Source organism: Ixodes scapularis, unplaced genomic scaffold (assembly GCF_016920785.2).
Source record: "Ixodes scapularis isolate PalLabHiFi unplaced genomic scaffold, ASM1692078v2 ptg000154l_1__unscaffolded, whole genome shotgun sequence".
Taxonomy (NCBI): domain Eukaryota; kingdom Metazoa; phylum Arthropoda; class Arachnida; order Ixodida; family Ixodidae; genus Ixodes; species Ixodes scapularis.
The window spans coordinates 7556-22234 of record NW_024609924.1 but is presented as its reverse complement, the minus strand read 5'-3'; the positions used below and the strand labels follow the sequence as shown (position 1 = coordinate 22234).

The following is a 14679-nucleotide window of genomic DNA, read 5'->3' as shown; positions in this document are numbered from 1 at the left end:
GGTCAGCGCCCACCTTGTAACTCGTGGAGACGCTTGACATGGCACGCCTCTGTCGGAGTTCAACAGTCCGAGCAACGGCTTGTGGTCAGTCACTGCTGTGAACGGTCTTCCCCAAAGGTATTGGTGGAACTTGCTTACACCGAAAACCAAAGCCAGGGCTTCTCTGTCCACTTGACTGTAGTTCTGTTCAGCAGGAAGTAGCCGTCTTGAAGCAAACGCTACTGGTCGCTCCACTCCATCACTCCCGATGTGTGCCAGCACAGCACCAACGCCATAAGGCGAAGCATCGCAGGTGAGTAGGAGGTCCTTTTTTGAATCGTAATGCACAAGAATGGGTGCAGTTGTCATGAGTTTCTTGCTTTCAGCGAAAGCTTGCTTTTCTTCCTTTCCCCACGACCATTTCTTGCCTGCCATCAGTAGAAGGTGCAATGGCCGTAACGTAGATGAAATGTTTGGCAAGAAACGTCGGTAAAAGTTGAGCAGTCCAAGGTAGCTTTGAAGCTCTTTCACGTTGCAAGGAGCAGGAGCGTTGACGATCGCGTCCACTTTGTTTGGGCTTGGAGTGAGTCCCTGCTTGCTAATGATATGGCCAAGGTACTCTACTTCAGGCTTGAAAAATTGACATTTCTCCAACTTCACCTTAAAGCCAACATCTTGAAGCCTCTGAAGAACAGACTTGAGGTTCTTCACGTGGTCTTGATCGTCAACTCCCGTGACAATGATGTCGTCGAAGTAGACCGCAACGCTTGGTAAGCCACGGAAAAGATTTTCCATATCTCGTTGGAATATTGCTGGAGCAGAAGAAACTCCAAACGGAAGTCTTGTATACTGGAAGAGACCCATGTGGGTGTTGATGGTCACAAACTTGCGACACTCTTCAACCAGGGGCACTTGCTGGTACGCATCTCGCAAATCCAACTTTGTGAACTTGGTTCCCCCTGACAAAACAGCCCACAGTTCTTCGACGCGTGGAACTGGATAGGTCTCTAGAAGAGACACAGGATTGACTGTTACTTTGAAGTCCCCACATATCCGCACTCGACCATCCTTCTTTTGAACAGGGACGATGGGAGCTGCCCAGTCAGATGTCTTCACTGGCTCAATGGCACCCTCACGTTGTAGTCTCTGGAGCTCTTGGGTGACTCTATCACGTAATGTAAATGGCAGTGGACGGGCTTGCAGAATTTTGGCGGAGCCCCTGGAGTCACAAGGATCTTCGCATAAATCCCCTTGAATGTGCCCAAACCTTCTTCGAAAACTGTAGAATACTGACCTATGAGGTCCGCAACATTAGACAGGTTGTTCACTGGCTCAAGTCCTTTGAGGCTCAGGCCCAAAAGCTTAAAACCAGTTGCGACCAAGCAACGTAGGTGAAGTACCAGAGGTGAGAAACAGCGGAAGAACCTCAGTGTGACCTCGGTAACTGACGTTGACATTTGCCTTGCCTTTCACTTGCTCGAGGCCTCCAGAAAATCCTCGCAGAAGGACGCTCGAAGAATCCAACTTGACATTGGGAAATTCTGCTTGAAACTTTTCTGCAGGCATCACCGAAACGCTCGCACCGGTGTCTAATTCCATGGAAATTGGTTTACCGAAGAGTTCAACGGTGACCAGAAAAGGTGGTACTGTCGGTGCTGTACCCAGGTGCCACATGTCGTAGGCGTCAGCTTCCACAACCTGACAAAGATCTTGCGGGGACATGTCGCCGTGCAGTGTGTTCACCCGAGCAGATAGAGTTGATCTTGACTGATCCCGATGAGCTCTTCCGGAAACTTTTGAATTGGGCGGGTTCCCACTCTTCTTCGAGTTGCACACAACAGAAAGGTGCCCTCGCTTCTGGCAGTAGTGACACGTAGAATGAATGTGTCGGCACCGAGATGCCAGGTGGCTTTTGTCTTCGCAGCGATAACACGATGTGTCTTCCGCCGCGTGCATTATCTTGTGTGTGGAAAGAACGCTTGTACTAGCTTGAGCTTGACAGAGCTCACCAGCATTTCTTTGCAGATTCCATGGCGCGTGCAGTTTGAACAGCAACTTCGAAGGTGAGGTCCGGAATTTCAAGAAGTCGAGTCTGAATCACGGTGTCATTTATGCCGCAAACTATTCTGTCTCGTAGCATTTTCTCCAGCTCAGCACCGTAGTCACAGTGCTCCGATAAGCTCTTCAGCGCTGCAATGAAGTCACTGACAGATTCCGTTTCGGAACGAACCCTTGAATTAAAGCGAAGCGCTGAACAACGGAGGACGGCGTAGGGGCATAATGCTTGCCGAGAATGGCCAGGATCTCGCTGAGGGTCTTGTCTTGGGGTGCCTGCGGCTTCACCAGGTTCCGAAGCAAAGAGTAAGTCCTCGGGCCGCAGCAGCTCAGGAAAATGGATCTCGTCTTTGCAGCAGGAACATCGTTGGCAAGGAAGAATTCGTGAACTCGTTCCACGTATGCAAGCCATTCGTCGCCTCCCCCCTCGAACGGTTCGATCCTGCCGAACGTCGGCATAGTCCTCTTTTTACCTCGTCGCCATTTTGTTACGAGTGTGGGAAGAAAAAAACACACGTCTGAACCCGCTGACGGTCTGCCTCACACTACCTCGTTTTCTTTTTATTGGCATTGTTCTCTGCCACTATGGTTTCTGGTGGCGCTAGTAGACTCTTAACAGTAACTTGATTGAGCTCCTGGAAGAACGATCAGACGATATACCTGCGCTAAAAAAGTGGCTGACTCGAAGAGACAAATGGCTAAGTGGGGGAATCCAAAATGAGATGATTGAAATCATGGCGCAAATGCTCCAGCATGACCTCACCACTGCGATAAAGACGAGTCTCTTTTTCGGAATCATTGCTGATGGAACGACCGACGTGACGGGAGACGAGCAGTTCACGCTGTGTTTGCGTTGGGTGGAAAGAGGGTCAATGAAAGTGCACGAAGATTTCATCGGCGTATACAATCCACCCGACACAAAGTCGGAAACACTTTTCAGTGCCGTGAAAGACATGATTGTACGTCTGGGCTTTGACAAACTGCGAGGAATGTGCTTTGATGGAGCTGCAAACATGTCAGGTCGATTTTCTGGAGTGCAAAAAAGGATTGCTGATGTCCAGCCAAAGTCAGTGTACATTCATTGCAACAACCACTTCCTCGATCTTGCCCTACAAGAAGTCGGCCGTGGCAATGAATTGGTTGCCGATGCCCTAACAACTGTGAAAGACGTTTCAAATATCATCCTGGATTCAGCAAAGAGGAAAAGTGTTTACAGCAACATCGTTCTTCCTTCCGTGGGGGAAAATTCGGATCGTGGTCCACCGCCAGCCACCCTCCTTTCTTTGTGTCCGACACGATGGGTGGTTCGGGGGAAATCTGTGCAAAGATTCCTCGAAAATTACGAACGAGTTCGAGCAACACTTTGGGAAATCCTCCAAACTCCAGGTTCAGTTCGAGATGACCGCAAAGCGGCTATGAGAGGATATGAGAAGATTCTGGGTAAGCTAGAAGCAGTCTTTGGATTAAACGTGGCGATCGCAGTTTTCGGGCCATCTGAAGAACTCGCAAGGAGACTGCAAAGCGTTCATTACAGCGCCACTGGGGCCAGACAAGCTGCGAAGATCCTTACACAGACCTTTACACAACTAAGATCGGATGTCAGTTTCGAAAGCATCTGGGAGGAGTCGAAGGACGCGGCGGAGAAGTTGGGCTTGAAACAACCGTCTGCCAAACCACCGAGGCCTGCAAAACCACCGGCACGATTCGAACAAACCAGCACCCCAGCAAGACCTGCAGTTCTTGATGCGAAGACAAGGTTGAGAAAGGAGTATTTTGCGGCGATCGACTGCGTCACAAGCGAAATCAGCAGAAGGTTTGACCAGCCCGGCATGGAGAGACTAGCGACGCTAGATAACGTTCTGATCCACGCAGCAGCTGGACAGCAATTCAGCGCGGAGCGTCTGAGAGACGAACTCGGCTCTCACGCCCCTGACTTTGAGCTAGGAAGGCTTGGTGCACAGCTCATGCTCCTTCCGACCATCTCAGCTGCACCAATGAAAAAAGTTGAAGATGTCGTACAAGCCCTAAATGAAAATTCTCAGACGGTGCGCAACCTCCTTGACCAGGTAGTAGCCCTGGTAGAACTCTTATTGACCGTGCCTGCGTCGGCGGCTACAGGAGAACGCTCTTTCAGTGCCCTGAAGAGAGTCCAAACGTGCCTGCGAAATCAGATGACTCAGAAACGTCTCGGCCAGCTGCTTCTGCTTCATGTCCATAAGGAGGAGACCAGGCAGCTTGAGTTGAACGCTGTGATGGGAGAATTCGTCTCCAGAACCGCTGAGCGGTCAGCTACTTTCGGCGTGATTGCGCAACTTGCGACATGAACTATTTTCAAAAAGATTGTGTGCACTGGTTCTTGCTCCAAATAAATATGGGCGACTAAATAAACCCCGCTTTTTTGGCAACGTAGTATTTCTTCAATTTCTGTAAAAAGGTTACTGCTGCACTCTAATATACGTTATATAGGAATTAATATATTTACCATTAATGGTAAGTAAATTATCAAAACTGCGAGACAAAAGAATGACGAAAACTCTTCTGCGACTCAATAGGATGCTGCAGAAAGCCGTTAAATTTATAGAACGGACGCGAGGCATGGTTAATGGCGGAACACGTCTATGCGAATACTAGCAAGCTTCACTGCTATTCAACGCAATATATAGTATTGTTCTACGGTGTCGATGTAAAATGCACCGGGAAGATCGGCGTCTGCACGGAGAGAGCTCATATTTTCATCAAAGGTATATTTTAGTCGTGCACGCATTCTTGCGAAATTTCTCGGCGTAACTCTGCGTCTGTGAATGTTAGGCATAGCTCGGTTTCATTGGAATTTAATGCTGACGACCGCGTCCACCGGTGGTAAACTCGGTCTATATGGCGGACGCATTTTTGAAATTTTCAAGAATGTCACAACTTTTCACAAGAACAAAGCTACGCCGAGAAATTTCAGAGGAATCCGTTCAGGATTAAAATACACATTCGTTGAAAATGTGAGCTCTCCACGTGCAGGCGCCCGATTTTGGTGCAATCTACATCGACACCGTAGATCGATGCCACCGTGCAGCTACTACTATTGGATCAGATCGTGTCAATATTTCATTGCTTCGTGACAAGAATTTTGAATTAATGTAGGAACATACGGTACAGGAAATGATAATTAACCTTGTATTAACAGTGAAATCTTGGTAATGGATGCTTTTGTTTTAGATTTTACTCTCCCCCCCCCCCCCCCCCCCTTCACCTTTTATTTCGACCGCCAGTCCCCCCACGTAAAATACACTTCCGGGGTCGCTGGTGGAGCAGCGAAACAAGCGGTGGCCAACTTACTGCCTCCGTCTGTCGCATATCGATGTCACCAAAAGGAGGCTCGCTCCGTGCAGGCCAAAATGCCCCGCGGGTGGATGATTCCGGCAAACCAAAGGGCTCGATATGCCGACCTCCAGTCATCGCTCTCCGCAATTGGGACCGCTCACTGGATGACGGCACGGATCGGCAGCGCATCTCTCGTCTTGGCATCCTGCCATCTCCTCGGCTGCACCGCATGAGTTGACGATTGCGGCCGCAGTTTGACGATGATGGGGGCGACCGAGTATCCATGTCTCCACGGATCCAGGTGCCCCAGTGTCTCGAGGAGGATCTCTCTCCCCTGCGTTGCGACACAGCTGCACCCTGGCACCGAGTGGGGGTGGTGGGTTTGTGGCCCACAGAGAGCTCTGCGTTCCGGCTCGGTGTTTCCCGACCTGCATGGAGTACACGCGCAAAGGTAGGTCTGCCTCTCCATGGGTTGTTTTCTGCTTGTGGCGGTTCCGATATTGATGTTCATGTGAGCGGGGGCATCTCCATGGAGGTCTGCCGGTGGTGATGGCGATCCCTTTGAGTCGTTTTTTGTTCTTTAGCCGGATAAACCCTGTACCACCGCGGGGCCAGAGTCACGTGGTCAGGCATACTTGGGCCCTCAAAAAAGACGAAGATTGATGTGCCTTTTTCCTTGCGGGCGATATCCAGGATGGTCCCTTTTGCCTCCACCATAGTCCGAATCACCTGCAGAGAGTGTTCGCCGGCCATGCCATGCACTGTTCCCACGGAGGCGCTTGTCGGCGTAGCTGGGAAAGAACGCACCGGAATTTGGACCAGGTTGCGGACGAGCAGAAGCCTGTCTCTGGTTTCAATGTAGGCTGTGTCAACCGCTAGGATGTTTTTAGAAGGATTTAGTCGGATGTTTGTGACGGCCGTCTTGCTGAAAGCGCTTCTGATTTCTTTAGAAATTTTGCTCCGTTGTGTTGCTTCGAATGGGCGACTTTCTAGCGAGGGATGAAAAAGCACGGTGTAGAGTTTATCGATTTGGTCTGTTGGCTTTTTGAGTTTTCTCTCCGAACGGTATGTGACCAGCGTGTAGCCATCCTTGGTGAGGAATTCGGCAGGCGCAACCCCGCATGGACGGCGCTCACCTGGCGGATCATGACTGGTCGGCGCTGCTGTTCCGACGCTAGGCTCCCCGTCGGGATTGTTCCCCCCAAGGCACTCGACGCTGTTCGATGTCGGCACGTTCACTCCCGTTGTTTCGCCGTTGTTGGTGCTTAACTCGGTTGTCTCGTTCATTACCCTCTCCACGGGCATGGGGATGGGGCGCGAGACGGAGGAAGCCTCTCGCTGAGTCGAGGACGCTCCCGGTGAGTCCGGGGCACGGCCGGGGGGTGAAGGGGGAACCGCAGGAGGCGCATGTTCTCTCTCTTTGTCTTCCGAAATGGGTGACGTCGGCCGAGTTGGGGGCGCGTGGGCGTGGCCTCCCTCCAGGCACCCCGGGAGCCGGCAATGGTCCCGGTTTGAATCTCGTCAACCGTTGGGGCCGTCCTGACCGCCGGCGCTCCCGAGTCAGTGCTTTCAATGACGGGATGCCGATGATTGGTGGCCTTGAGCTCGGTAGCCTCCCTTGAACCATTCCGTTTTGTATCCATGGGAGTCGCTGGAGCGTGGGTGCCTCGAAGACACAGCGGTAGGGGGCGAAGGCGTCTTGGGCTCCCGGAGCATCACGTCGATGGAGCCATGTTGGATTTGGCCGGTGTCTTAAGTTTCCCTTCTAAACTATCTCCGGGTCCCTAATCCGCGACCGGGTCTTAAAATTTATCTCGTGTTTTTTTCTTTTTTTCTACGCGTTTGCGCTTTGTTTTGTGCGGACTGATTGATATAAAACCTTCAGAGATTTTGTCAAAAGTAAAAAGACGGGAGCTCACGTGAAGGTGGTCGAGCCAAGCTGGTCCCCTGGTGGGCCTTTTTCGATAAGTTGAGTGCAGTGCGCCGCAATATGAAAGGCCCACTGGGAGCGCGTGACCGAAGTGGTGGCTGGCGGGAGCGCTGCGAGCGCTCCGGTTAATTCCATTCTGCTTCGAGGGGAGGACGCTAACTTGGGGCTCAGCACAAACTGATAAGCGCGCGCTTTAGCTGAGCCCCGAGTGAGCGTCCTCCCCTCGAAGTAGAACAGAACTGCCCGGAGCGCTCGCAGCGCCCCCGCCAGCCACCGCCTCGGCCACGCGCTCCCAGTGGGTCTTTCATATTGCAGCGCACTGTATACATGTCCAAAGTATGGTGCAGTAATGTCTTTTAGAAACTTCGTGATCTTAATTTGCATGTAATTAATATCACAGCTATTGCTATCTTTAGCCTCATAAAAATATTGAAAACACCGTGCATGTTTGCTAGAAAAAATACAGTCATCGATAAGGTGAGCATATGAGTACCGTATTTCCTCGAGTAATACCCGCCATATCTAAGAACAAGGCCCTTTCGTCTACTTTACCACAGAACACATATACAGCCAATCATCCCATTCCGCATAAATACCATAGCGAAAACTAGATCGAGAGCACGATTCTCCATACAAATGCAATCTTCACAGATTGTATCTTCGCGCGAAGACGTTATCTTTGTACTGTAAACCGCTGGAATCATGCTGTCGATCGCGGTGATTGGTTATCCGCGTGCTCCGCGGAAAAGCGAACCCTCAGGTTTTCTTCATAAGCAGTGACTCTATTGCTCGGGTAAACAGAGTAAAGGCTATAAATATGAGCCTGAGATAGACACTCACTTTACAAAACGGTTTTTGTGGTATTTCGATAAACAGGCTACATGCACTTTTCTTTGTTGTTTATACTTACCTCTCATGTATTTCCTCTTAAAATAATCAAGAAATTCATTAATATTTTCCACCTAAAATTGGAGCGTTTTTGATCGGCATGATAACTGTATTCTTCTTATAGATATAGCTTTTTTTTTTTTTTTTTAAACCGGCAGTTTATTTTGAATTTCCTTAAAGATAATCAGTTTAATTGGATCGCTTGAAGCCCAAAATTTCCTATATACGGGTGCTCTTGGCGTCTTTTCTGCATCATTTATTATGTACTGCCCAAACGTATAGAATTCTCTGGAAACAGCAACTTTAATGTTTCGGGAATGTCCTAGCGCGTTTTAGATACTTTTTTACTTGATTATGTGCATCTCATCACCATTTAACTGACAGTATATTTCGACCCAAAAATATTTCTCAACAGCATTTCGTGATGCATTATTGTTATAATTTGCACTATTTTGAAAGGTGAACGTTTTTATTAGCAGGTTTATTTGTGGCTGTAGGGTGTGTCCAAGACAGATCGAGCAATGATGGTCAAGGTGATATTTTTAGTATTTATTAAAAATATATGCATATTAATGCCCTGCTCAGGGTAGGTACCATAGCACTAGCTCGTTCGTTCCACACAGTAATGTGAGCCTTTGCTTTTTATATGTATCACTTTTAGAAAATATGCATATTTCATCTTTTGTTGTCGTCGATTTTTTTGTAGCATATCTGTACGAACATGTTCGAGCCGGTTTGGACCTTTATTTTTTCACTCCGGAGTTGAACCGGAGCTGAACCGTTTTTTTCTGAACCCGAACGAAAACCGGACCGAAAAACATCTAGGTTCGACACCTTGGTTTGTCGTGACATAGTGTTGAGCATCAAGATTGACTATCCAGATACTTCTTCCCTAGCCTTGCTCTCGTGGTGATAGACCTTCCTCGTGTGAGGGCTTTGGGCTTCACGGTAATGTGCTGTGCATACAGTCAGTCCTCCACTGCTGGAAGTAGTGACGTCCGCCTACATTCCTTCGTGGGCAAACGGCCCGGGGAAGGGGGGGGGGGGGGGGGGGGAGGCTCACAGGCAAGGCAAGGAAGCACAAACATAAAACTAATCTGGGGAATGCATGACTTACTATACCCCTTAATAGAGAAGCACCGCCGTACAGCCTTTGTCCGTTGTAGAAAAATCTCTATTGGAGCCGACGTCGTACGGCAAATCCCCTAAACGAAGACAATCTAGCTTAATTTGAGTGAAGATTTGTTGTCGTTTTTTTTTTAAAGGTCATATTTCAGTGAGTGCTTTGCCTTCTCAAACTCAAGTACTATAAACGGTTAAGGAAATTTTAAAGAAAATAAGTCTCTTTTTTTTTAAATACTCACGTGCAGTTTGGCCACATTTCGAGAAATGAGCTGCATTTCTGCAATATTCTCAAAACTAAAATAATGGTTGCTTATTTTTGTTATATATTCAGACAATGCATTGAAAGAAAATATATGATGGGTCGTTTCATGAAGTAGTTTATTGGTAAAGAATGTGTGACTGTGTCTCTAAAACGTGTTAATTTGACATGTTTCTTCTTACTTTTTTGATTAGATGGTATATCTTTTATTGTACACTTTAATATTCTCTGTACATCTTCTAAACCTTACAAAAAATAAAATTAAAAGATTCCTACGTGCATGCTTCGGTGTAAAATTGGTGAAATTGACGGCTACGAAAAATACCATAGCGAAACCTTGGCGATTTCCACGGCTAGAGCTTCGAAGTTTTATACCTCTTGTAGAGGTCGCTTGAGTATTTGATCGCTTCCTGGAAAGTAAGGGGGTTGACCTTCAACAGTTCGGATGGGAGCACCCCGACGGCTCGCCCCGAGGATGGGGGGATGAGCAGCTTGAGCCCTTTTTAATCTTTGGCCCGGGAAGGACACAGACATTCTTGCCTGTCGCCGCAAGGTGGTGGCGCCCTTCCCGGCTTTGTCGTTACGGCGCGTTCCCAGTGACAGCTTGTCCAGTCGGGAGACTGCCCAATGGCGTTTTAGTAGGGAGTTTTAGCAGGTCGTTTCCACACGAACGGTTCGCCCTCGAACGCATCCGAGACGCCACTGCGCATGCGCGCGCGAGTCGTTCGGGGAGTCGGGAGGCTCTTCTCGTTCGTTTCTCCCATTCCGGCCGCTGGAGTCGTCACCGCAACGCGGCCAGCACCGTTCACGACTCGGGTAAAAAAAAGATGGCGGTCGGTTCGGCGACCGCCTTCGCCGACCCAGCCGAGCGTTAGGCTTAGGACAGCGGGAGGCGAGTCTGCTTCATTTGAGAGTTGAACCAAATCATTTCGAGGACTACTCACAATGGTAAGCGATCGTGAATACTGTAAACTGCGCATGCTAGTAAATTTTTGCGATCTGCGGCAGACTAGCTGCCGTGGCGACCGCGAGCACACGAAATGATTTGGTTCGACGGCACACAACGTGAACGATCCTTCAAGTTCAAGATGACGGAGACACACCACATACCTTTACGGTCGTTCAGACACTTTTTACTCTATTTAACTTCGCAGTTCTTGAAATTCCGACCGGCAAATGTTACGTCGGCCGTCTTGTTTGCATCAGTCGTACGCCGGAAACACGAGCCGCCACCACGGTGTCCGCCACCGTCGGCACGGATTTACACGTTGCAGAATGTTTCACATGTTTACTAGAAGATGGCGCCACCGTTAAGTACGATCATCATCATCGTTTACACGGTCGCGCCACTTTCACGATTCGCTAAAGTATGTGAAATTTGACGTACGGTTTTACGGAACGGACCAGCTGTACCGTTCGTGATTTCGGAACCGTGTGCTTGAAAAACGACTCGCTAAAACTCCCTAGTGATGAGGGGCGCCGGTCGCGTATTAGCAAACCATATCCCGTACAGTGCCTGGCCACGCCCCCTTCGGCGCGACAAAAAAAGGGGCCATTTCATTGGTTTTCAAAATGTCACATGATATGACGTCACTTCCGCGCCGTTTGAACGTATTTGAGCGTGTTTTCGTCTCGTCAAGATGGCGTCCGCCGCTACGCTGGTGGGTGAGACGCGAGTTACGCTGCGCCGCTGTAAACACTTCGTTTCACGCGCGTGCCTAGATGACTCGAATGCTTTCAACTTAGCGATGTGAACTCGTTTTTCGGTAAGATGAATGCCCAGGACTGCACGCCGAGATGATGCCACCGCATACGCGCCGCTGCCGAAGTCGCCCCTACGAGTACGACCCATAACGATTCTTGGAGTTCGCCGCTGCACCGTAGCACCAAATGCTAGCAGGAGGACGGCTCGACGCGGACGCAATGCTTTTTATACGTGAATATGTTCTCGTTACGCGAATTCGCGCCTAATCGTGACACCTGCGCGCTGTGCTCCTGATGTCTATGCGCGTTCCAGTGCGAATTCGGAAAGCGATGAAGGTGTCGTTCTATCACCATCAAAGTACTCGGGCCCCTCAGAATGACTGACACCTTCAGTAAATGTACCGCGGTAGGTTGGAGTTGCGCATCTCACGACATAATGCTACAGCGTACGCTGTAGCATTATGTCGGCATGCAGTCCTGGGCGTTCATCTTACCGGAAAACGAGTTCACATCGCCGAAATGAAAGCATTAGTTGCTTGCATTTGGTGCTACGGTGCAGCGGCGAACTTCGACGATCGTAGTGGTCGTACTCGTATGGGCGGCGTAGGCAGCGGCGCGTATGCGGTGGCATCATCTCGGCGTGCAGTCCTGGGCGTTCATCTTACCGAAAAACGAGTTCACATCGCTAAGTTGAAAGCATTCGAGTCATCTAGGCACGCGCGTGAAACGAAGTGTCACGGGGAAGTGTTTACAGCGGCGCAGCGTAACGCGCGTCTCACCCACCAGCGTAGCGGCGGACGCCATCTTGACGAGACGAAAACGCGCTCAAAAGCGTTCAAACGGCGCGGAAGTGACGTCATGTCACGTGACATTTTGAAAACCAATGAAATGGCCGCTTTTGCGTCGCGCCGAAGGGGGCGTGGCCAGGCACTGTACGGGATATGGTTTGCTAATACGCGCGCCGGTCTGGGTCAACTTGGTCTTCATTCCGCTTTACTCGCTAACTTCGAAGGACACGGCGCTAATTTGTTTTGACGCCGCGAAGTGGGGGGTGTTTTCCCCGTAAAGTAGTAAAGTATCGCCCCGATTGGAGAGTTCCCCAGGGCGTTTAGCATTGTTTTTTTCTTAGAAAAGGGAAAGAAAGAATTCTGTGGCTTCCTTGTGATTAGGGGAGGACCCGCTGGCACTGGGGCCAATATAATTGTATAATTGTCCTGATTAGACAGGCCCTGTGTCAGCGGGAAGTTTTCTCGACCGCGCTGGGCGAGAAAACGTTGAGTTTGAACAAGCCCGTGCGCGGAGCAAGTTATCTCCCGCGGTCCGCCGGTCCGCGTAGCTTTGTCGCGAGCGACGAGCAGTTTCTTTGAGCCCCAACCGTGCGCGGTGGGCGCTTTGCGCCGAGGCGCATTTTTTTGTATTTCTACTGCCGTGAGCGGACAGTAGAGTCCTGTAGGCAAGTTTGCTATCATCGTCTTAATGCATTTATTTTTATCAATCGTTCCTCTCGACCTTGAGCTTTTTACTCGAGGCTCCGCCCCCACCAACGAGCACCGAAGCGACCATCACGCGCGGCAGTCCACGATCGCCCGGCCCCGACCTACAACTTCTAGGAAGGACCGGGACAAAACAACCTGACCCTCAGGGAGGGGCATTCTTTACTCCCCTGTAAGAAAATTATACGATGTCCGGATATAGCTTAATGCTCCTCCCAAAAACATGGCTTAGATATATATATATATATATATATATATATATACATACACCCCGACCAGGATTGCACAATGTCGCGCGGAACACCTTTACTTAAACAAAAAAAAAACAATATTGGCCTGCGATCACAAACTTCACAGGTGACTGCTCCTGCATTCTTAACCTCTGTGTTGTTATTTGTAATAAAAAGAGTGATAGTATTTTGTGTTTAATTTCTGAAAATTACTTAACTTAATTTCTGAGGAGTAATTAATCGCTTAATTACAGTGAACGCTGATAACTTTAATTGTGAACCCTTTGGCGCAGACCACTACGGTATCAACATTCTTTGTTGCCGAAAGGGAATCGTTTTTCCAGGAGCGATTTGATCCGCGTTTCCAAATCACCCGGTATATAGTATATGCGTATATGGCATAATTTTGCTTATCTAAATTATTATTATATTTTTTCCTAAATGAATCTTTTAATTGACGTTATGGTATCTAATTATTATTTTTTCACTCATATTAAATCACAACCAGAGCCATAGATCTAGCCATTTTGTAGACCACTGGTCCATATCAGGAAGGTATTTTGGGTTCAGATAGATACAAAGGTGAACTACCTCTGATATATCTACAGGAGTTCCCTCCAGCGCTGTGTTTGCTGCAGTTGCAGTGATGGCCAGAAAGAGACCAAAGCAACTCAACAGAAGTGGGCGCGCTCCGCACTGGAGACAAAGGGGCATCATTCTTGTTTTCACCGCGAGGCTTGTCCGTCCGAGGATCTCGAATCTGTAGAACAGAATTCAACGTAAACGAAATAATTTAAGGTGGAGACCGGAATATTGTTATATGGTCACTACTTTTAATTGGAAGAGAATAATTTTGAAAAAAAGCAAAACTGTCGATCACTTTGGGAACACAAAAAGTCAAAATTTCAGTTATAAAAAAAAAACGCATTTTTTTAAATGAATTTTAATAAACTAATAGTAACCTTGTAAATTTGTCCCGACGGACGTGTCGTGTGTAAATAAGTTTTTTTTTTTTTTCTCGAGGGGCACTGGTAATTTTTGTACAGTTCCCTATTATTGAAATTAAAAAGATAGTCTTGACACGGCCTTATACAGTAGTGACATATAACAAAAATGGTAATTTACTTCAGTTCATTATCTAAATAAATTACTCTTAATCAGTTGCGATAATGAAATGTGTTCCTGAAGATGATGATGATAAGTGTAAGTTAAGTGACATGGGCAATAAGGCCATAGTAGGTCAAACGCAATTTTCTCGAGAAGCCTTAAAGGGGTCATGAAACGCTTTTCCAACTTTTTCCTGTTTAGCTTTCCTCCTCAACTCATAAAGCACGCATTTTACCAAACAGTTCAAGAAAACGAAAAGACGGGTGCCCCTCTTGCTCGGAATCAGGTTTGTGTACCCGGACAGAGACATTGTCCCCCTAGAAAATTAGCCCGTCGCTCAGAATTAAGACAAAAGTTGCTTTCCCCAATCCGTTCACCCCGAAGCTCACAGTGCTGTGGAAGCTACGTGCTCGTTGGGCCAGCCAGACTTGCCACGTGATCACGCTCCTTCGCGCATACCCACCCGCAGAGAATGCGGTCAGGTGATGAAAGGGAGGCGGCTGATTGGTCCGGCAAGCGCGTAGCTTCCACCACAATGTCAGCTTAGGTGTGAAGGGACTAAGTGAGGTCCGGTTTCGTGCGACGTGCGTTTGGACC

At 48.6% G+C, this 14679-nt stretch overlaps 1 protein-coding gene across 1 annotated transcript in view; it reads right to left on the bottom strand.

Moving 5' to 3' along the window:
* LOC120838497 overlaps positions 1-13692 on the bottom strand; it is a 94638-nt gene extending 80946 nt beyond the window's left edge. Inside the window, exon 1 of the mRNA XM_040208428.1 lies at positions 13567-13692. Within this exon, the coding sequence (XP_040064362.1) occupies positions 13567-13692 (126 nt within the window). The remainder of the gene's footprint in view (positions 1-13566) is intronic.
* Positions 13693-14679: the final 987 nt, after the last annotated feature.